The following is a 19050-nucleotide window of genomic DNA, read 5'->3' as shown; positions in this document are numbered from 1 at the left end:
GGTCAGAGGCACAAGAGAGTAAAAATCCCCTTTTGGAGTTTGTGCAGGAAACTCAGAGCAAAGCCATGACCCAGATGTGCCGACAGCATCCGTGGCACTGCCCAGCAGGCTGCCCCCTCCCTCACTTTGGGGAGGGTGTGGAGGGAAGACAAACCATGGAGCTGAGTTCCAAGGGCACAGAGCTACTGGACTCACCAGAAACACCCTGGGAAAGACAGAAGCAAGGAGGTCAATGGTGAAGGACTTCAACTGAAAGAAACAGCCTTTTTAAGAGGGGGCTTCAATGCACTTTTAATGAAAAAGATCATTTTTGTGAGCAGGAAGAAGGAGCCTTCTGCCAGTGTTATGGCTTATTCCCCTGGAAAATGCTAAGGAAAAGAGCTATTCCAACAGGTAGGTGATAATAGAGGGAACAAGTGATGATAAGATAGCAAAAATATGAACTGCTTAAGGACCTGGTAGAAAAAGAAAAAAGAATGAATTTGGGAAGAGACATAGTTTCTCTCAGGATGATGAATTACAAATAGAAAGGTTCTGTTTTGCTGACCATTTCAACACACAACTGCACCTCATGCAACTCACACAATTATCCTGTTTTTACACACACAGATTAAGTAATTGCTTGTATAAACTTCAAGACACCTTGGCGTATTCCAGCTGCCTGATTTGCATGTGAAATCACAGCAACTGCAGGTACAACCCTCCTTCCCTTGCACACCTCCCCTCAAACGAGGCCAGGAAAGCACCAGCAGTGCCTGGGCTGCCCCTGGCACGGAGCACCCGGGAGCGCCCCACGGCTGCTCTGGGATTCGTTCATAGCAGCCAAACCTGGGACACAAGCGGCGTGGGTGAGGGAAGCAGGGACAGCCAGAGCAGTAAGTTCCTGTATTTGCCGCACTCCCTGTTCTGGAGATCACCGCCCCAGTGGTCCCTCAGTCCATCGCTGCTCCCCACAGCTCCGAGCCCTGCTGGACACCGGGATCCCAGCCCAGGGGCTGAGCAGGCACAGGCACGTCCTCCTCCTGCCACTCTTGCCGGGGAAGCAGGCCAGTCTGCTAATGGGATCAGCAATTAGGGAGACTAATCCCATACCTTTCTACAGCAGTTTTTGCTTTCTCTGTAAAACATATTTATTACTCGTTTTGGGGTAGCATACGTGAGCAGTGAGTCAAGACCCTGTTGCACTTAGTGCTATATAAACACAGAACAAAAAGACAGAACTTCCTATAAAGAGTTTATAAATTAAATTAATTACATCTATAACTCCTGGAAGTGGCATTGCCATGCCCAAGTTATCTGGACCATGAAGCAAATTTTCCAGAAGACAGTGCAAACTAAGAAGTATTTCAGAGCCACTTTACAGAAGCTCTTAAGAGCATCTTTAAAAATAACTATTAAGTCAAGTGGGTTTCGTTCATGGCCATTCATTCGTAGCCAGAAACTTCAGCAGATGTGTTCTTTAGCTTAATAAACATGCAAAAATAATGGAATTGCACCTGCCCCAGTGACCAGCAGAGAGGAAAGAGAGGCCAAAGACCCCTCTGGTTGAGACCTGGTGTATTTGCCTAGCATGATGAAAGTCTGTTATTTCAGCAGGCATGTGCTGGAGCTTTGGCCAGGGCTGCAGCTGTTAAATGAGACCATTCCCTGGGATTGCAGGAAGTCTAAAGTTACACCTATAGAATAACATTGTGTGTAAGCACAGACAGAGAGAGCACAAACATGTCAATTAGCAAAATGCACTCTGATACCCGATGTGCTCTAGAATGCAGCACATCTTATGTTTGGTGGAAATATCTCTTAATCAGGACAGCCCAGAAGGGTCCTGTCCTGCTGAGCCACATGCAGGAACTGTCAGATATATACAAGGAGTGTTGGGTCTGTCAGCACCTTGGGTGGCATGAAGAATGCATGGGGTTCTTGCTCCTGAAAAACTCCCTTTGATGACATCTGCTTTGGCCAAGGCAGGGCTAGTAGGGCCCTGACCAGTAGGAATTAATCATAATTCATAGACTACACTTCATCTGCTTCAAATTTACTTTAAAGGATCAAAATAACAGTAAGTAGGATCCAATGTACCTGGAGTTACCAAACCCACCACTTTATCAAAATAAACCAAAAGTAAATGCCAGTCACATCATTTGACATCTCCTTCACAAACAGAAATTAGAGGCTGAGATGTTTGAGAGCTCTCGTGGTACCACAGAGTCTTCAGCACTCCTGGGAAACTGGGCCCAGCCACTGCCTGGGAGTCCCTCCCAACACTGACATCAGCTCTCCAAGAGCACCACAAAACCTGGCAGGTCCTTCCCAGTGCAATCCCAGCCTGCTGCTGTGTGAGCCCTGCTGCTGTGTGAGCCCGCCTGCCTCACAGTAACAGGCAACACCTCCCAAAGACACGGCTTCTCTCAGCTGAGCACTGCAAAACCTGCTGAGATCAATCAGGCTCTTACCTGGGGACGATTAGAGGTGAAAAATAACTGTGTGGTGACTGCCCTGAGTTTAATTCAGCACCCTGGCAATAGGTGTGAGCTACAGCTGCAAACTGAGGGGGCATTTGCTGATAGAACATTGGTGTTTCTTTACTTTTCATCTCCATTCTACCCTAACTAAAGCTAGCCCTAAGGAATGCCAGCCAAGGTGATGAGACATAGATGCTCAAGAAGTTCAGTCCAAGGACTGAGAGGAAAGAACTAAGGTGAGCTTTGCAACCCACCTGTGCAGGACTCCCTAAAGCTTTGTGAGCAGAAGAGAGGGAGCAACATTTTGTGGGGACACCACAAAAACTGTGAAGGTCCCCTGGGTGTTCAGCTGAGGGTTAAAGAGACTCTTTGTGGGACACTGCATGCAAGGGACTTGCTGGGATGCCCCTTGAGGACCCCTCCTGCCCAGGGTAACAAACAGAGGCTCTCTTGGAGCAAGGATCACTAAATCCCATTGCTGAGGCTGCTTCAGAGAGAGCTGCTGCCACCAGCTCTGCTGCGCTCACCCAGGACGCAGGGTCTGCTGCCAATCACAACTTTTTTCTTGCCAGCAGAGAAAATACTGCACTGGTCAAGAAAATCTCCTATCTGCTGTGTCCAGCCTGTGTCCAACACCCCTGAGCCCCAGAGGGAACGGCGCCGATGCACTGGCAGGGAAACCGCTGGATTCACACAAAGTCCAGCCACGGAACGATGGCAGCTGCTCCAGCCTGCTCTGCCTTTCTAGACCAGCTTTGCTCTTGCCTGTATCTGGGAGATTTTCTTATTTACTGTTTCTTCTGCACTGTCATGTTTCAGTGCAGATTGATAGCAATAGTTACTGCACCAGGCAGGCGTGAGGATTACTTAATTAATGTTTGTGAAGCGCTTTTAGATCTTCACATGAAAGCAGCTAAGAAACACAACGTATAATTATTATGTATTATTAATAAACTTCTGGCACATTGACAGGAGGGAAGACAACGCTTTTTTTTTTATCTTTTTATTTTCTAAAAAGATTAAACTTTTATGCTATGAAGGACAGACTTACCAAAAATTCCTGAGTAAGTAAACAAGGAGTGAAAGCTCCTCATTCCACCAGGAAGGCAGACAGCAAGCACTGCCTGAGGAAGTGAGTTCCACTCCTTGTCTATCCAGACACTTGAGCAATCCATAGTTTTTGAGAGTGGCCAGATATGGAGAAGAACAGGGATGTTACAGACATTGCTAATAGTGGAAGTGGTCAAATGCACCAATTACAGGGAGTAGAGAGTTTGTTTAATGCATGGTCACTATGGTTGACAAAAGCATGCACTGCAGAAGCAATGAAGTGTGCAGAGCAAGAGATGGACATTTTCAAACAAACAGAAAAATCACAGCTGTGTGAACCAAGTTTTTTAGAGCTGAGAACGTGCCAGACACAAACCCGATTCCCAGAAATAAGAAGAAACCCAATCTCATGGATTCCTAGGCAGTTCCACAGAAGTGGCCAGCTCTCATGTACTGCAGCTGCCACTTGAACACCTACAGCTGAGATCCAGCTGCACCAGAGAAAAAGGGGCCCAGAGGTTAGGGGTGAATTACAACTCTGCCTCCTTCTCCATCACAGACCCTGAGATGCCTCTGCACCCTCTCCAAATAAACCAGGACAATCACACTGCTCTACTTGACAAGGCAACTGGGAGGACAAACATGATGCACTCAGATGGCAGGACAGAGAAAGCCAGGGACAGACAGACACCAAAGCACTGCAGAGAAGGACAGGAAAAGAGTGGACACAGTGATACAAATCTACCAGTGATAGACCTCAGCTGCTGCCCGTGGTTCCTCGTGCCATTATGCGTTTCCATTCCCTGTTTACATTGCCACTGGGTAGTACTGAACCACCCAAGCAAAGCACAGCTGACACACAGGAGATTCCTTGCCATGGGAAGGGTGCTGACTACAGTTCCTGCCCCTACAAAAGATTTTAAGTGGTGACACTGCAACAGACCTCTTTGCTCACACCTTCAATTTATTCTTTTAGCAAAATGAGGGGTTTTTTTAAGAGATACACACAAGGAATCTTGACTCTGAACATTTAGTAAGCATAATCATGCTTTGGAAACATTTTGCCTGTCAGTACCAATGAGAGAGCATTTCTGGTGTTTATGCTGTTTATGTACTGCAAATGAGATTTACAGCTCCATTTTGTTCAAAAATGAGCAAGAGCAAATGGACTTAAATAAAATAAAACAAAACTAATCTGTGCTTTTGGCTAGAGACTCTGCACAAATCCTAGTCCAAACAGCATTGAGTAAGTTCAGCTCATAATAACAGGAACTGATTATGTACAGCAGAAAAAAAAGAACTTTCAAATAAGTTGTTCCTTCAATTTGCTTTGACTGTTCACCAGCTTTTGTTAGTGATGTAGGTTTTTTATCAGATTAGACAGATACCTGATGGATGTTATCAATACTAGTTGAGTACCAACAAGTGCTTTGGTTTTGGCTTTGCTTTTCATTTTTCTTGCCCAAACACACAACCAAGAGCCCAGTGCTGAGCTAAGGCCACCTTCCCCCCACTGCAGTGCCAGCAGCTCAGAGAAGGGTCACAAATCATCCACAGCCCTTGGACCAATGGTCCAAAACACTGGACCAGAATAACTGGTCAGTTATTAAATAATAAACCTCAGCAAAACCTCACAGGAATCACAGGGGGAACTGGGAGAGACTTGTGAACAGAGAAAGGGGGAACGCGCCAAAAAACGTGGATCCATCTTTGAGGCCAGGCTGAAGGGAGCTCCCAAGCTACCCACAGCCCATGCTCTGACCCTCTCCTTCACCCCAGTACTGTTTCTACCAAAGGTGGCAGTTGGGGTGTCTGAGGAGACACTGCTCCTGTTGAGTAACACTGGAGTCATTCATTACATTTGTTGTGCTCAAAGTGGAGCTGGTTGCACAGATTAGCTCTTAATTGAAAATAAATACCTTCCTTACACAGGTTAACTTTGGTAAAAAGGAATCCCCACATGGTCAGACAGGTTTAATATGTGTTCATACATATCAATATATACTAGCAGATATATATTGTGAGTTATTGAATCATTTCACAACACAGGTTTTTCTATATGTTACTCTGACATCTGCACTCTCTTGCTCAAAACACGTTAGCAGCATCCCCTCCCTGGAGCCAGAGCTGCATCAAAGCATGCTGAAAACACCCCAGTACAGACCTTCTGCTTTTATATCTACCAGAGGAAAACCTGCTATTTTTCTGTAACCACTCATCCCTCAAACCTGACAAAGGTTGCCAGCACTTTCCCATGCAGGCTGGGCTCATTTCAGTAGGAACACCTGTGCCTAAACAAGGAGTGGTTGTTTTCTCTCTCCATCCCCTTGGATAAACTGCCAGAGGGCTGCCAGCACCTTTCCCTCTGTAACATCTCACCATGGGCAGTGCCCAGGGATCACGGGAAGCTCATCCATCCCATGAAAATGCCCTGGTGACATGGGAGGGTGGGAAGCCAGGGTCGTCCTCCCCCCAGTCTTCCTCACTGACCTTGGGCAATGGTCACCTCCTCACTTTAAGATGGGGATAATACATATATCACAGGTTTGTCCTGGCCTCAACTAATCCATCTTTTCAAAGCACTTTGAGAGCTTTGCTTGATGAGCGCAGACATTATAATACTCATCTGTTCCAAATACGTTCAATGGGAGTTTTACCCTCCACAGAAGCAGGACTGGGGCTGCTGGCATTACTGGGGTCCTAGAAAATAAATCTGCTTGGGAAGAGCCATAGCCAGGCACAAAGGCACAGTGCTTACCTCAGCCCTCTTCCAGGCTATCCCTACAATAAAGGGTAGAATTTCTCATTAGAAATCAGAACGAGACCTCACCAAGGCCTGCTGGTGTACACATTCAGCTGGTGCCAGGCTGTATAGGGGACAGGAGAGGCCAGAAGAGAAGCTAGGACAGGGGGGAGAAAGCAGAGACCAGGCCAGCTTGGGGGAAGCTTACCAGAAGGTTTAGTGTTGCTGTACTGAGTAACCAGGAACACCGGGAGGTGAACTCGAGGCTGTTGCCCCAACGACTGAATTTAGGGCAAGGTCAGCCTAAGGATAAAGAGCACTGAGGCTAAAGCAGCTTGGGCAGGCCAGTTAGGTAGTGGGGTGTGGGGCAGGGAGCCCTGTGCTGTCAGCAGGTCCTCAGTGCTTGGCACAGAGCAGCGTGCAGCCCATTCACCCCCAGCTCCAGAGCTCTGCCCCGTTAGGGCAGCGACCACCCAGCCCTGGGGCAGCCCCTGGGAAACCAACCCAGCCCAGGAGGGAGCTGAGCCTCCCCATGATCTAGGAATTGACCCAACTCTTCTCATCACAGTCAGGGTCTGATCCTTGTCTGCCTTAACATGACAACATAGGTGTAGAGCTTCTTGAGAGAAGGCTCATATTAATGCCTTGCTCGAGTGCAGCGGCCCCATCCTGCTTCTGCTGGGTCTCTCCATAGAGTAAATCACAGTGACTGTGTTTATTGTAAGAACTAAGTGATCAGCTGTGAACTTTCTTTGACATAAATATTTTGCCATTAGCAATGACAAATAGCAATGCTCATGTTGTAAAAGTAACATTGGATTATTCCTCTCCATGAGGGCATTCACATCAGGAGAAATCAGAAGGACATTGTGATTGGAAAAATGGGTAAAAGAAGAATGTGATGGCAAGGATATTTATCCCACTGTGTAAGAAGAGTTAAGAGAAGAATGGATTTTTCCACAGAGCTCTGGAGTGTCTATGCAGAGCCAGCTCTGGACACTGTCATGGTCAGCACAGGGCAGAGCCTGGCCATACGTGCAGGTGCTTCACACAGGTACCTGCCAAAGCTACACCTGCACATTGTGCACATTACACCACACCAGCATATCCTGGGGGCATTGGGCCCAGAACTTTTCTTCTGAATCCCATTATTACTAAACCTCTGCAGTTACAGCTGAACAAAACAGGAATTTTCCATGGTTGCAGATTTTCTACTTTTTGACTGGTGATGTTGGCACCTCAAACCCTGTCTGCTCTCAGGCTGAACAGGATGGGAGGACACCGAGCAGTGAAGGGAATTAATTTCTCAGAGATTTTTTTCAAAGGTACAAATGAGAGCTGGTGCTTTAAAAATAGCATTGACTGTACTTCTATAGCACACGTCCTCCAAGGAATTCAGCACAAGCATGTAAGCTTGTCACTTCCCTCCAGAGGCAGGCAGGCTCTCATGGATGTGGATGCTCAGGCTCTCCAAGCGGGAAGTTACGGAGAAGTTAAAAATCCAGGAGCGTGCCAACACACACGTGTTCGTGCATACTGGTGTTTCATGGACTGGATGGCAAGCACATCAAAAGAAATACAAGGCCTAACAATTAACTTTCCTTTTCTACATTCTCTATAGACTGCAGAGCTGCAGGCTTGGATTGGAAACAGCTGAACCCAAACCATCTTCAGGCAGGAGCACCAGGCAACTGCCTGCTGGATCCAAGGGCTGAAATAGCAGCTCTGGGGAAAGGCTCACCTTTGAAGGAGGATCCCACCTGGAGAGCTTAGAACAAGCTCATTGTTGGCAAATGCATCCCATGCAGGCTGTGATGCCATCGGCCAGGCCATGTTACAAGGACTCCTTTAGAGCCAGGAAAGAATCACAGGACACAACTACCAAGCTGGCAGTTTCACTAGGGTGCAGGTTTTCTCCCCCAGCTGGGAATCTGTGGAGGCTATAATGGAGAGGAGTTCTGGGAACTGGCCGCACAGCAATACATTGTGGGCAGGTCCACTGGTGAGACAGACACAGAGGACATTGCAGGGAACTAAACACAGGAATTAGGGCTCCCCAGACAAAATATTTAAGTCCATTGGAAGAACAAGACCCAGAAAGCAGCTGCAGAATGAAAAGAGATAGATCCAGAACAGCAGTTATTTGTGTGTCCACAGGACAGTGCTGTGCTAGAAGCCCAGGGATAAGCTACAGACCAAACTGGCAAAACCCTGAACCCAGGGGAGAGGCTTTGGAATGAGGCTCTGCTTTTGAGGATCTCTGAAGATAGGAGTTCACTTTGGATGAAGGGAAAAAGTCTCCTATATATAGCAAGAAAGCTAAGGCAGTAGCTGCATCACACTGAAAAAAAGTTACAGATGGAGGCAAAATATGGGCAATCTGGCTTTAATAGTCAAAGTCAACATCTGCCCTGTGATGGGACCCTTGGAGACAGACAAGGCATGGCTAAGATGTGACCCCTGCAATTCGGGAGAGGGGTTTCCTCTGCCAAATGCTAAATTCAGGCAGGTTTAGAGATGAATGAAAACTGCACACCATAAGGGAGGACCAGGAATAGAAAGCCCATGTGGGGGAAGAACGCTCTAGATGTAGCAAATGCATCTCCAAGAGGCTTTTATCATTCTTATTTTGTCACTACTATCAACAATAATATGAAAAGAGCTTACAGAGCATCCTCCCCAGTCCCTAAGCAATGCATCTAGAGATTAGCAGCAGAGAGCAGTGGGCAGCAGAGAAAAGCTGTTCAAGGAATGTAGAGGCATGCATAATGAGATTACCGAACTGGAGTTGCATGTTTTCAAGGATAAATGTGATATTATTGCACTGGCAAAAGCATAGCAGGAGCAGGGGAAAAGATGAGAAATAGCCTGTCAGAAGGGAGGGATCACTGCAGCTGAGCTCCCAACAGGACAGGGACAAGTGGGAAGTGGAGGCAGCGAGGAGGAAAGGAAGTGCACATCCTACTTGACATGCAGAGAAGCTTTTTGCAAAGTGGGTGATGTCATCGTGTTTTTCTCAGCCTTCAGGACAGTAAGAGAAAAATAGATGAAACCAGCACATGAAGAGGAGTCTGTAAGACGAGCAGACTTCCCCCTCCCCACCCCATGCAACACTAATTGCTCAAATATTGATCGGGGAAATAATTTGTAAGGACTAAAGGAAGAAAAGAAACACTTTCCTCTCAAGAAGCAAAAAGGGCAATGTTCTTGCAGGGTTGCTGGAAGGGTCCTGGTGATCAGAGAATTTCCAGAAGCATGGAAGTTAATCTCAGATGTTGAGTTGGTCTGATTTGTTATTTGTTTATACTGGAGAGCATGAACAACCGCAGTTTTTTATTTTTCAGGACACCACACGAACTGTTGGAATTACAGCTAGGCTGGTTCTCCCAAGGGCCAGGCAGGTGAGAGACCCATGGATCCTAACTAGCCTTGGTTAGTGGAAAGCAACAGCTTCCAAAGGGACTTTGGCAAGCCAGGACTGGTAGCTGGGCTGAGGGTGACAGGAACCAGCTGCCCAGGCTTAGCCTTGGCAAGGGAAGGAGCAATTAGGATTAAAAGCCCAAACCAGAATGCTGGAGCAGTGCTAACCACTACTGCCCTGGCATGGACACTAAGCCCCGAGGACAAGCAGCAGTTCTGCTTGGCTTCTGGAGAGCTGCTCTTCTTTCCTGACAAAAGGAAAACTACCATGCAACAAAATGTAAGAGCTTCTCCAGAGAATATCTGCACCTCGTCAGTTTCCAGAGTAAACCATGACAGAAGCGAGCACCAGAGTCCTCTGTGGTTAAAAATGGATGTTGTGAGTACACCAAAGTACACGAAGAATACTATTTAAAAAAAAAAAAAACCAAAACCAAGAAAAAACCACCAAACTATTAAGACAGACTGGGAGAATGATAAAAATAAGCATGAACATGCAAAAACAGTGATTGCAGGAAGAGGAGAAAGCATCCACAAAGCCTGCAGTGAGTATTTCTCAGGGATATGCAGGCAAATAACCCCAGGAAATGGGAGAATCGGATCCTTTAAAATATATTCTAAGGTTAGAGGGAGATGAACAGTTTTATTTAATAACTGCCTGATAAATATTTTTTCATTTGATAGAGGGCAGGTCCCTCAAGTGCTTCATTCTGCACACGGGGGTTTTCCCTCTGGGTGAGGGGAGTGCAGGGCAGCCCGACAAACTGGGGGGTGAACTGAAACCAGTTCGGGCACTGGATGTCCTGGCTGCCCCTGGGGCCGAGCTGGAGTGGTGCCGTGGGTCTGACACCTCCCAGAGGGACAGTGCTGTGGGCACAGCCCGAGGGAGAGCAGCACTCACCCCAGCACCCGCCCAGCTCCTCCTCTGCAAACCTGGAGCCTCTCAAGGAGGGGGAATTATAAAATCCAAGAGTGTTCTCTCCAGTCACATACAGGGTGAAGCCTCACAAATAAGTAACAGCCTGCTTGCCATGAGGCAGTTGGTTTAAAAGCCAGACAGAGTAATCAGAAGATATGGGTAAATCTCCAGTGGATAAGAAAGAAACAAAAACTAAGGTCTGGGGGATTCTTCTTCTCTTACATGAATGCTATTTTCCACCCTGGGGTACACCACATATTGTCCCCTTTAAATAAATAATAAAAATAAAATCCATAGAAAACAAAACCAACAAAACCCACCTAAGAATAAAAAAAAAAAAAGGCAAACCCAAACCCCTGAAAACCAAACAAATAAAAACCAACTCTGTTTAACTGGTCCCAGTATAACCAGGAGTAAGCTGGTATGGAGGGATCAGGTGAGGTGCTGTGCAGAAAATGCTAAAATACAGCCAATGCTGGCAGCCACAGTCCCTGGGTTGGCTTGGGGGGAGAACTGGCACTTGTAGCCATTTTCCTGACTTCTTAAAGAGAACATAAAGGTATCTTGTATTTGTTGCATGGAAAACCCTTTGCACTGAGTGGCACAAGTCTGAAGAGAAAAAATAAACAAGAGCAATTCAGATTTCCCCAGCAGTGGTTTTAGGACCTTGCGTGACGTTAAACCTCACAACAGTTCACTTTGTTCCCTTTCCATAGGAACAGTTTGAGCTCCCAGACCTGGCAAAGCAGAGGGAGTCTGGCTTTAGGAGAGGTGACAGAAGTTCCCGGAGGCCCATGGCCTCCGCAGAAGTGCTCCACTGAGCAGCCAGCTGAGGAAAGCTGGCCAGGAACCGTCAGGCAGAGGCTCAGATTCAGCACACACAGCCTAAAAGGAAGCCTGGGCACAGCTGGATAGGTCAGATAACGGGTCAGGCTGCCAAGTCCCTCTCCCCGTGTCCTTCCATCTGAAGTTGAAGAGTGAGTTCAACCTATCCAATATGTGGATTGAATTCTCAGGAAGGTGATCAAAGCAAAGGGCACACTCTGGCACGAGGGAAAAGCTATCCACCAGCAGGGAGCAAATTGGATAAAGAATAGGCCTAGCAGCACTTCTGTCCCCACCTGCTAAGCTAATTGTTCATCAGGCCTGTTTGCCCTGCTACACGTGAAAGGAGTGGGAATTGGTGTTTGGGAGCTACTGGAATATTTGAGGTTTGGGAACACACAGCATCACTTTCATTGCAGTAATGAAGGCACAGAATGGCAGCTTTAAATGCTAAGGGTAATGATGCATTACCATCCCCTCTCAATTAATCCAGAGCCTGCAATGCCGAGTGCACTTACTCTGAGAATTTTCTCAGAAAATGAAGCTAGAGGATTTAATTTATAAATCACAAAAGACACTTATTTGGCAAGAATGACCCTTGCTCATATACAATAAATCATGAACATCAACAGTCTCTAATGGATTTTGAGTCAGTGCCACAGACAGCAAAGCCTGGGGCCTGTGTTTCAGGATTCCAAGACTGTGCCAAAGGAGCCTTATAAATTATTAATGCGTTCATCACAGTGTCATCTGTGCCACTGGAGAGATAGAGACACTATGGGGCTCTGTTTGTTATTAAAAAAGTGATAATGGGTTCAGCAGGCAGACCATGCCTCCCCTTCCCCTGCCGGGATAAGCCAGTCCCCACACCTCATAAAATCTCTTCCTCAAGTTTCATACATGCTCTCGGTTCATGATGTGCAGCATTTTGGGAAGAGAAAAAAAAGAAGTCTGTTTTCCCAAGTAGCCCACCCAAGCCAGACTCCCTAAGGGATGGATGGAGCCAAGGTCTGCGTTTGCAGATGTTTGTACGGAGAGAGGTGCATTACAGAGGAAAGCCAGGGCTTCTTGCAGCTTCTCTGCCATACAGTGAGGATGTGGGTATATAGAAAATTCAAGTTTTGGTCCCTACTGCTCAGTCTCTCATGCTTTTCAGTTATTCATCCCACAGTTTTCAACCTCTCCCCCTTCACTTTTGTCCCCATGGTTACTGAATCACTGTGTTCGCAGAGATTTTCCTCACTAAAAAAAATGTGACTAACATGAGGCAGCTAAATTATCAGAGCCAACTCTGACATTGGTTTCTCCCAACATGGATTTTATCTTCCAAACACCTTCAAGGAGACCTGTTCACTGGAACCAACTTCAGAGTAAGCAGCACTTCAGCTATTGACAGAGCTGCATCACTTGCCCAGGGAAGACTTGAAAAATGATGGAATTCAAACACCAGCTTTAGCAGACATGCAGCCTAGGAGTGCATGATACAAATAAGTAGGAGATGCATTTCACTACAAAAAACAAAATTAAATTAAGCCCTGGAATTGAAGGCATTATTTCCTCACTGCACCTGGGTCTAAGAGTTCAAGCAGAACTGGCTGCTTGAAAGCCAGTTTGGTTAAACAGCAGAAGACACGCATGTTTTAGGCCCAAAGAAATCTCTATTACAAACTGCACCAACACAGGCCACTGGGTAACAAGTCTAAAATGTCCAGCCACAGCAGTCTTTGTGCGCTGACCCACTGCTCAGACAAGCTTCTTCCACACTGAGCAGCCTGGGCTGCCCCAGGGACGCTCAAACCAGATCCCGTCCAAACTACCAAAAACCCCCAGAAAACATTAAAGTTCATTTGCATATGAGAGGCCTTTCTCTTCTTCACTCACAGCATCCATCCATCCAGCCACAAGTGCCCAGACACTTAAGCAAGGACAGCAGGACAACACCTCAGGTAAGCATCACCAGTCAGGAGCCAGTAGACAACAGAGACATGGAACACTTACCTTGGCTGCTACGGAGGAGTTGGGCTTCTCCAGGAGGTCCCAGAGTTTTTTCCTTTTCTCAGCACAGCAAGTGTTATCGAATTCCTCCCCTTCCCTTTCCCTCAGGGTCTCTGCTTCTCTCTTCAGCTCCTCATTCATCTGCTCTTTCTTCTGGTGGTAGCGGGCCTGGCAGCAAGACTCCAGGTAGATCTCATCCACCCCCCAGTAGTCCAGCTCCTGGCTGAAGGACAAGGCGCACATCTCCTCCATCATGTGCAGCTTACCAGTACGATAGAAGTTCAAGATAGAGGTGAATGCCCCGGGATGCCTGTCAAAGAAGTACTCGTTCTCCTCCAGGTTGTAGTCATCACAGATCTCCATGAGGGAGTCGTGCGTGTTGCAGTCTCTGAGCTTACCCAGCCTGGTCCGTGGCAACCTGTCCAAGGTCCGCCAGAGAACCTCGTGGGCCAGCCCCCCCACGTTGAGCTTGACCCTTCGGGAGCAGGCCTTGCTCCGGACGATCTCGGTGGGGTCTGGAGGCAAAGAGGTAGTAGAGCGAGATCCATGCTTATTCATCCCCAGAGGCATCGCTGGTCCCCCTCAGGCTGGACGCTGCAAGGTGCGGCGCGGGGCAGGGCGCGGGGGCCGGCTCTCCTCACCTCTCCTTCCCCTCCATGCCCCAGAGCTGCAAGAGAGGCCGCGCGTGGGTCCCCGCCCGCCGCCCCCGCCGATGTGCGGGGGGGCGGCGGCGCTGTCCGCCCGCCGGTGCTGAACCGCGCCCGGCGCCGCCGGCCCGAGCCCGGCCCAGCCCCGCGTCCAGCCCCGCTCCACGTGCGGCGGGCGCTGCCGCCGAGCTCCCCCGGGCGGCGGCCGGGGGTCTCCTCCGCCCCGGCGGGCCCCCGCCTCCGCCCGGGAGGGTCCCCGCACGCCCCGTCCGGGAGGGCTGCGGAGGCCGGGTCGGGCGCGGGGTCGGGCGCGGGGCTGCCCCGGGAAGCGCTCGGGGCTGCGCCCCGAGAGGCGCTGGGCCGCCGGCCGGGGTTGCGCTGGCACCGGGCTCCCATCCCGGAGCGCACGGCCCCGCCGGACCCCGCGTGTCCCCACGACCCAGCCGGAGTGGCCCCCGGCGGTGCCCCCCGCCCTGCCCGGCCGTGTAGGCTGCGGGGAGATCCCGAGGCTTTTAGTAACTCCAGCCGTAGAGATTTCCCGAGGAAAGAGCTGGGGCAGGGAAAAGGGAGGATTTAAAGCCACTCTAAGGACGCGCTCTGCCTCTCTGGGCTGCCCAGGGACGCCCCCCAAGCCGGCCTCTGCATAACCGGGAAAGCAACGAAAACAGGAATAAGAAAAAACACCGAGCCCGCCTTAGGGCGCCGGGTGGCTCCTGACAGCCCCGAGCACTGTTGCTTACACAAAATGGCACGAAGAGAAACCGCGGCGCAGGCAGGAGCGGCTTCCCCGTGCACAGCTGGCACAGCTCGGGGTTCGGCCCCGTCCCCACCGACCCGGGTTCCCCCCAGACCCAAAAATCGGACCCCGCCGCTGCCTCCCGGCAGCCGCCGCCGCACACGGGGAGAGGCTCCCGTGGCTCGGCCCGAGCCCAGCCCTCACCTACCTCCTCCTGCGGGCTCCCGGCGAGGCGGCGCGGGGCGTGCGGGGCCGAGGGCGGCTACATCCTGCGGCGGGGCGGGCGGCAGGGGCGGCCCCGCTCGCATCCCCCCGCGGGCAGCCTCAAGGCGGAGGGATGGCGGCGGCGCTCCCGGCTGTCCACGGAGCCCAGGGGGAGGGGAAGGGAAACGAGGTAAATCGGATCCTTCGGCAGGAAGCTTTCCAAGGCCTTCCCTCGGCTGCGGCTCCTCACTCCTACCTACAGCCAGCGCCGGAGCCGCGTCTGCGCCCGCCCCCCAGCCCTCTCTCCGGGCAGACACAAAGGGAAGCTCCGGGGCTTCCTCCCGCTGCCTCGGCACGGGGATCAACAAGTGCAGCCCGTGGCTCCGGCGCGGCCGTGCGCGGCTGTCCCGGCGCGGGGCGGGGGGGCGGAAGGGTCGGGGCTGGGGCCGGGCAGCTCCACCGTGAGCGGGAGCGCAGCATTGCAGCGCCCGGGGCCGCCCCGCGCCGCGCCCGCCGCCCCGGCCCGCCAGCCCCCTCCCTAAGGCGGCGGGGCTGCTCTGGCAGCTCCCGGGGCCATCAGCCGTGACAACAGGAGCGGCGGTGTGTGCCACCGAAAAGCGAGGAGCGGAGAGCGCCAGGCAGCTCGGCAGGGCCCCCGCCGCCGCCCAGGCGATTCCTCGCCCAGCCGGGAGCAGCGGAGCTCAGGGAGGTTGCTCATCACCCCGCGTGTGAGGGCGATCCAGGCCCTCGCCCCCACCCCGACTGCCCCTCTTCGAAGGAACGAGCCCGCAGCGACGATTGCAGATATTTGCAGAAACAGATAGGAGGAACAGTAGTGGATCTCTGCTACCGATTAGGACTATGAATATAATGTAAACTAGCATTTACTAACCTGAAAACACACCAGAAATGGAGAAAACTGTGACTTTCCAGGCAAGAGCACAGCAATCAAAGTATTGCTCTGCCAAACTGTCCCTCTGGTCTCTTTCCCTTACTTCCACCAGGGGAAATGGCCCTCCCCAGAAGCCTGGAGCTCCATTAGCACCAATTAGTATCACTTAATGCAGTTCACCTGTTCAGGCTGATGTATCAGGGGTACACAGCTGTGCCCTTCTCTTGCCTTGATTGCTCATGGCTCTTGGACTCTAGTGTCAGTTCCTACTACAACGTTTCTGAAACAGGAACCTGGTGTCTGATTTTTTGTGATTAACTAGGAAAAAAGACTCTCCGTGCTGCTTTTCCCCATTTTCTATGCTTCTCTTGCCCATGCCTGGCTCCTGATGCCCAGCATTCTCAATGTCAGTGCTAGACTATTATATTTGGTGTTTGAATGTTGACATCTTCCTTAGCGGTCACCTTCTGAAATCCCAAACAGCAGTTTTTGTCCAGTACTTGACACAACTGTGTGTCAGCTGTACATTTAGGAACTTCTTACAAGAAGCTGGTCACTACCTTCCTTTTGGAGATGAGGAAATGAAGATACAGAAAAGCAAGATCGCCCAGAAAGGGGTGGAAGGAAGAACTGGGGATGAAACCTGTTGACCAACCTACTCCCAGCCCAGTGCTCCTCCTACCCCATGAATACTTCTAATTCAGGATAGACATTAGGGCAATGTTCAGAGCACTTCAATTCTCCTGTTGCTTTCTCATCATTTCACCTCCAGACTGTACTTTACTCCTCTTATAACAGAGACAAAACCCCTGATCAGGGCTAGGAAGCTAAATCTGTTAATGATTACAAAATGCTTTGAAATTTCCAGCTGGCAGGTGCCGTAGGAGAGCAAGGGTTTGTCAGCACTGACCTCCCAGGCTCATTATCTCCCCTCGTGATGCAGGGAGGGAAAATGACAAGCAGCCTAATGCAGGGAGATGCATCAGATTCACCAGTTAAATCACTGTGAGAGAGGCACCTTGGCTTTATTAGCAGGGCATTTGTATCTTCCTGCATCACTCAGGCTCCCCTGCCACTGCCACGTGTTCTGCCAAGAGGCTGGAGAAGCAGCCCTGGAGGGGGGCACGAGGAGGGGCAGCAGGGCAGCACGGGCTCCTCCAGTGCTGCGAGCTCCCCCTTCCCCACGGCTCTTCTGGCCAGTGCTGAAAATGCTACTGAAGAAGCTGGGAGAGGGAGGCCTGCCCAGGGCAGTCCCTCCAGCTGGCTCTGCCTGGGGTGATCCATGAGTCTGGGGAGAGGAAAGGATGTTTCCACCCCCAGGACATCTGTTCCCTGCAGCATTTCTGTCCCACACGAAGAGTTTGTCAGCAAGGGGCAGTGCAGGCCTGAAGATGCAGAAATGTGCATCCTGCTCACTCTTCTCCAAGGTTATTTCACCCACTCTTGGTTTGGATACACATTTCAGTTGATATTTTTGTACTCTGAGCTTTGCAAATTTAATTTATGGTTTGTTATTTCCCCAGCCTATGGAGCCAGTCAAATGTTTGGATGCAGTTTGTGCAAACCCTGTTTCTCTCCAGGTATTACAGCAATTATTGACAAGGAAACACCTTAAACCTCAAGTACATCAGAGGAAATATGCAGAGCACAGCAAAGATATGTTCTGCCGGGCTTGCATTCAGTGGCATAGACATATCTGGATTTCACTGCCAGGCAGAACAGGTCTGTAAGGCAGTGTTTGTTGAGCTACGACACGAGAGGGAAATAGGCTGAGCCTAAATGTGGAAATAAATATCCCTCTGCTGATCTGCAGTGACTCCTCTGCCTGCATAAGGAAAAGTATCACATCTTCCCAAACACCTGCCCTGTATGACAGTCTGGCATCTTCCTGTCCATCCTGTGAAGCAAGAGGGGAGGCTGGTTTACACCATTTTACTGCTCACAGGAAAACAAAGGGCTGTGAGAAAAGGAAGGCTCCCGGCCCGCCTGCAAACCAGCGCTCAGCCCTGTCACAGTGATGGCATGTGGAACAGAGGGTCTCCCACAGAGAGGGGAGCAGCAGCTTTGGTGGCCCCTGAGTTTTGGCTGATTCCTCATTGCTGAATTTCACATTCCGAAATGAGCTCTAAGATGTAACAATAACCCGTATTGTTCTTGCAGCCCAAGGGCCTTGTACTTGTCCTTGGGAGTGGGAAAGGCAATCATGCACAATAAGCTGCCTCTGTTGCCGAGTGTTTCCTATTATGTCCCTTTAAGACTTCCCTCAATTTCCAGAGGTTTTCTTTCCAGACTGGAAACACTTTAGGTACAATGGAGATTTTCTTTTATAGACCAAAATTCTTTCCCTTAAATGGGGAAAAAAATTATCAGGTTTCTTGGCAGAGATCCATAACAAGTGTTGAAAAGTACAAAAAGAACTGAGGTAGTGCTTCTGCTACTGAGAGCCCAGGAGCATGGAAATACTGGAATACCAGGGGGAAATACTGGAAGCAGACAGCAAAATACGATCCAAAAATGAACCTTAAAGAAAAATAAAGGGTTGAAGTTTTCAGCTTGCCTAAACTTTTTGGATGCATTTTGAGGTCCCAGGAGTGCCCAAAACGCCCTCATTCCAGGCTGGCTTCCCTCCCTGCTGCTGCCTCGAGGTGGGGCTGGCAGAGCTGCACCCCTGCTCGCCTGGCACCACCCTGCCAACAGCTCCTGCTGCCTCCTCACTCTTGGGTTCCTCTGGCCTTGGGGAAGAGGGCAGGAAACATGCCACTGCATATTGGTTACCAGAGAAGCTTCTGGTTTAGGTTCCCACAAAGAACATTCAGAGCCATCCCCCATGGCTTCAGCTCTCTGCCTTTCTCAGCATGTGCATTTCCTCCCATGCATCTATTCAGTCTCTGTCTGTGCTCACTGACCACAAGCACTGGCCCCATGGCTCCTCTTGCCAAGGATGGCTCCATCAGACCCACCTTTCCTCTTTTCTTGATGAGGATGATTCTGGGGGGTGCTGGAAGCTATGGAAGCACCAGCCTATTCCCTAAGGTGTGTAAAACATCACCTCCTAGCTGTGTCTGTCTTGTTCACATCAGGTTTGAGACCAAATACAGTTGCTTCAGGAAGGGAAAATACACAGACCTTTCTGCTGGTTGAGGAGTGAAAAGCCCCT

At 50.0% G+C, this 19050-nt stretch overlaps 1 protein-coding gene across 3 annotated transcripts in view; it reads right to left on the bottom strand.

Moving 5' to 3' along the window:
- Window positions 1–16034, bottom strand: part of KCNB1 (potassium voltage-gated channel subfamily B member 1) — a 115077-nt gene extending 99043 nt beyond the window's left edge. Inside the window, exons 1-3 of one of the 3 annotated variants that reach the window (XM_069034551.1) lie at window positions 13813–13881; window positions 13681–13724; window positions 13418–13582 (exon numbers count right to left, since the gene is read on the bottom strand). In XM_069034551.1, the coding sequence (XP_068890652.1) occupies window positions 13418–13555 (138 nt within the window). In that variant the 5' untranslated portion in view covers window positions 13556–13582; window positions 13681–13724; window positions 13813–13881. Of the gene's footprint in view, window positions 1–13417; window positions 14082–15005; window positions 15417–15893 lie in introns of those variants that run through there. The other 2 variants (XM_069034549.1, XM_069034550.1) reach the window with 2 other exon arrangements.
- Window positions 16035–19050: the final 3016 nt, after the last annotated feature.

This window comes from Aphelocoma coerulescens, chromosome 20, assembly GCF_041296385.1.
Source record: "Aphelocoma coerulescens isolate FSJ_1873_10779 chromosome 20, UR_Acoe_1.0, whole genome shotgun sequence".
Taxonomy (NCBI): Eukaryota; Metazoa; Chordata; class Aves; order Passeriformes; family Corvidae; genus Aphelocoma; species Aphelocoma coerulescens.
This window is presented reverse-complemented; position numbering and strand designations above follow the sequence as displayed.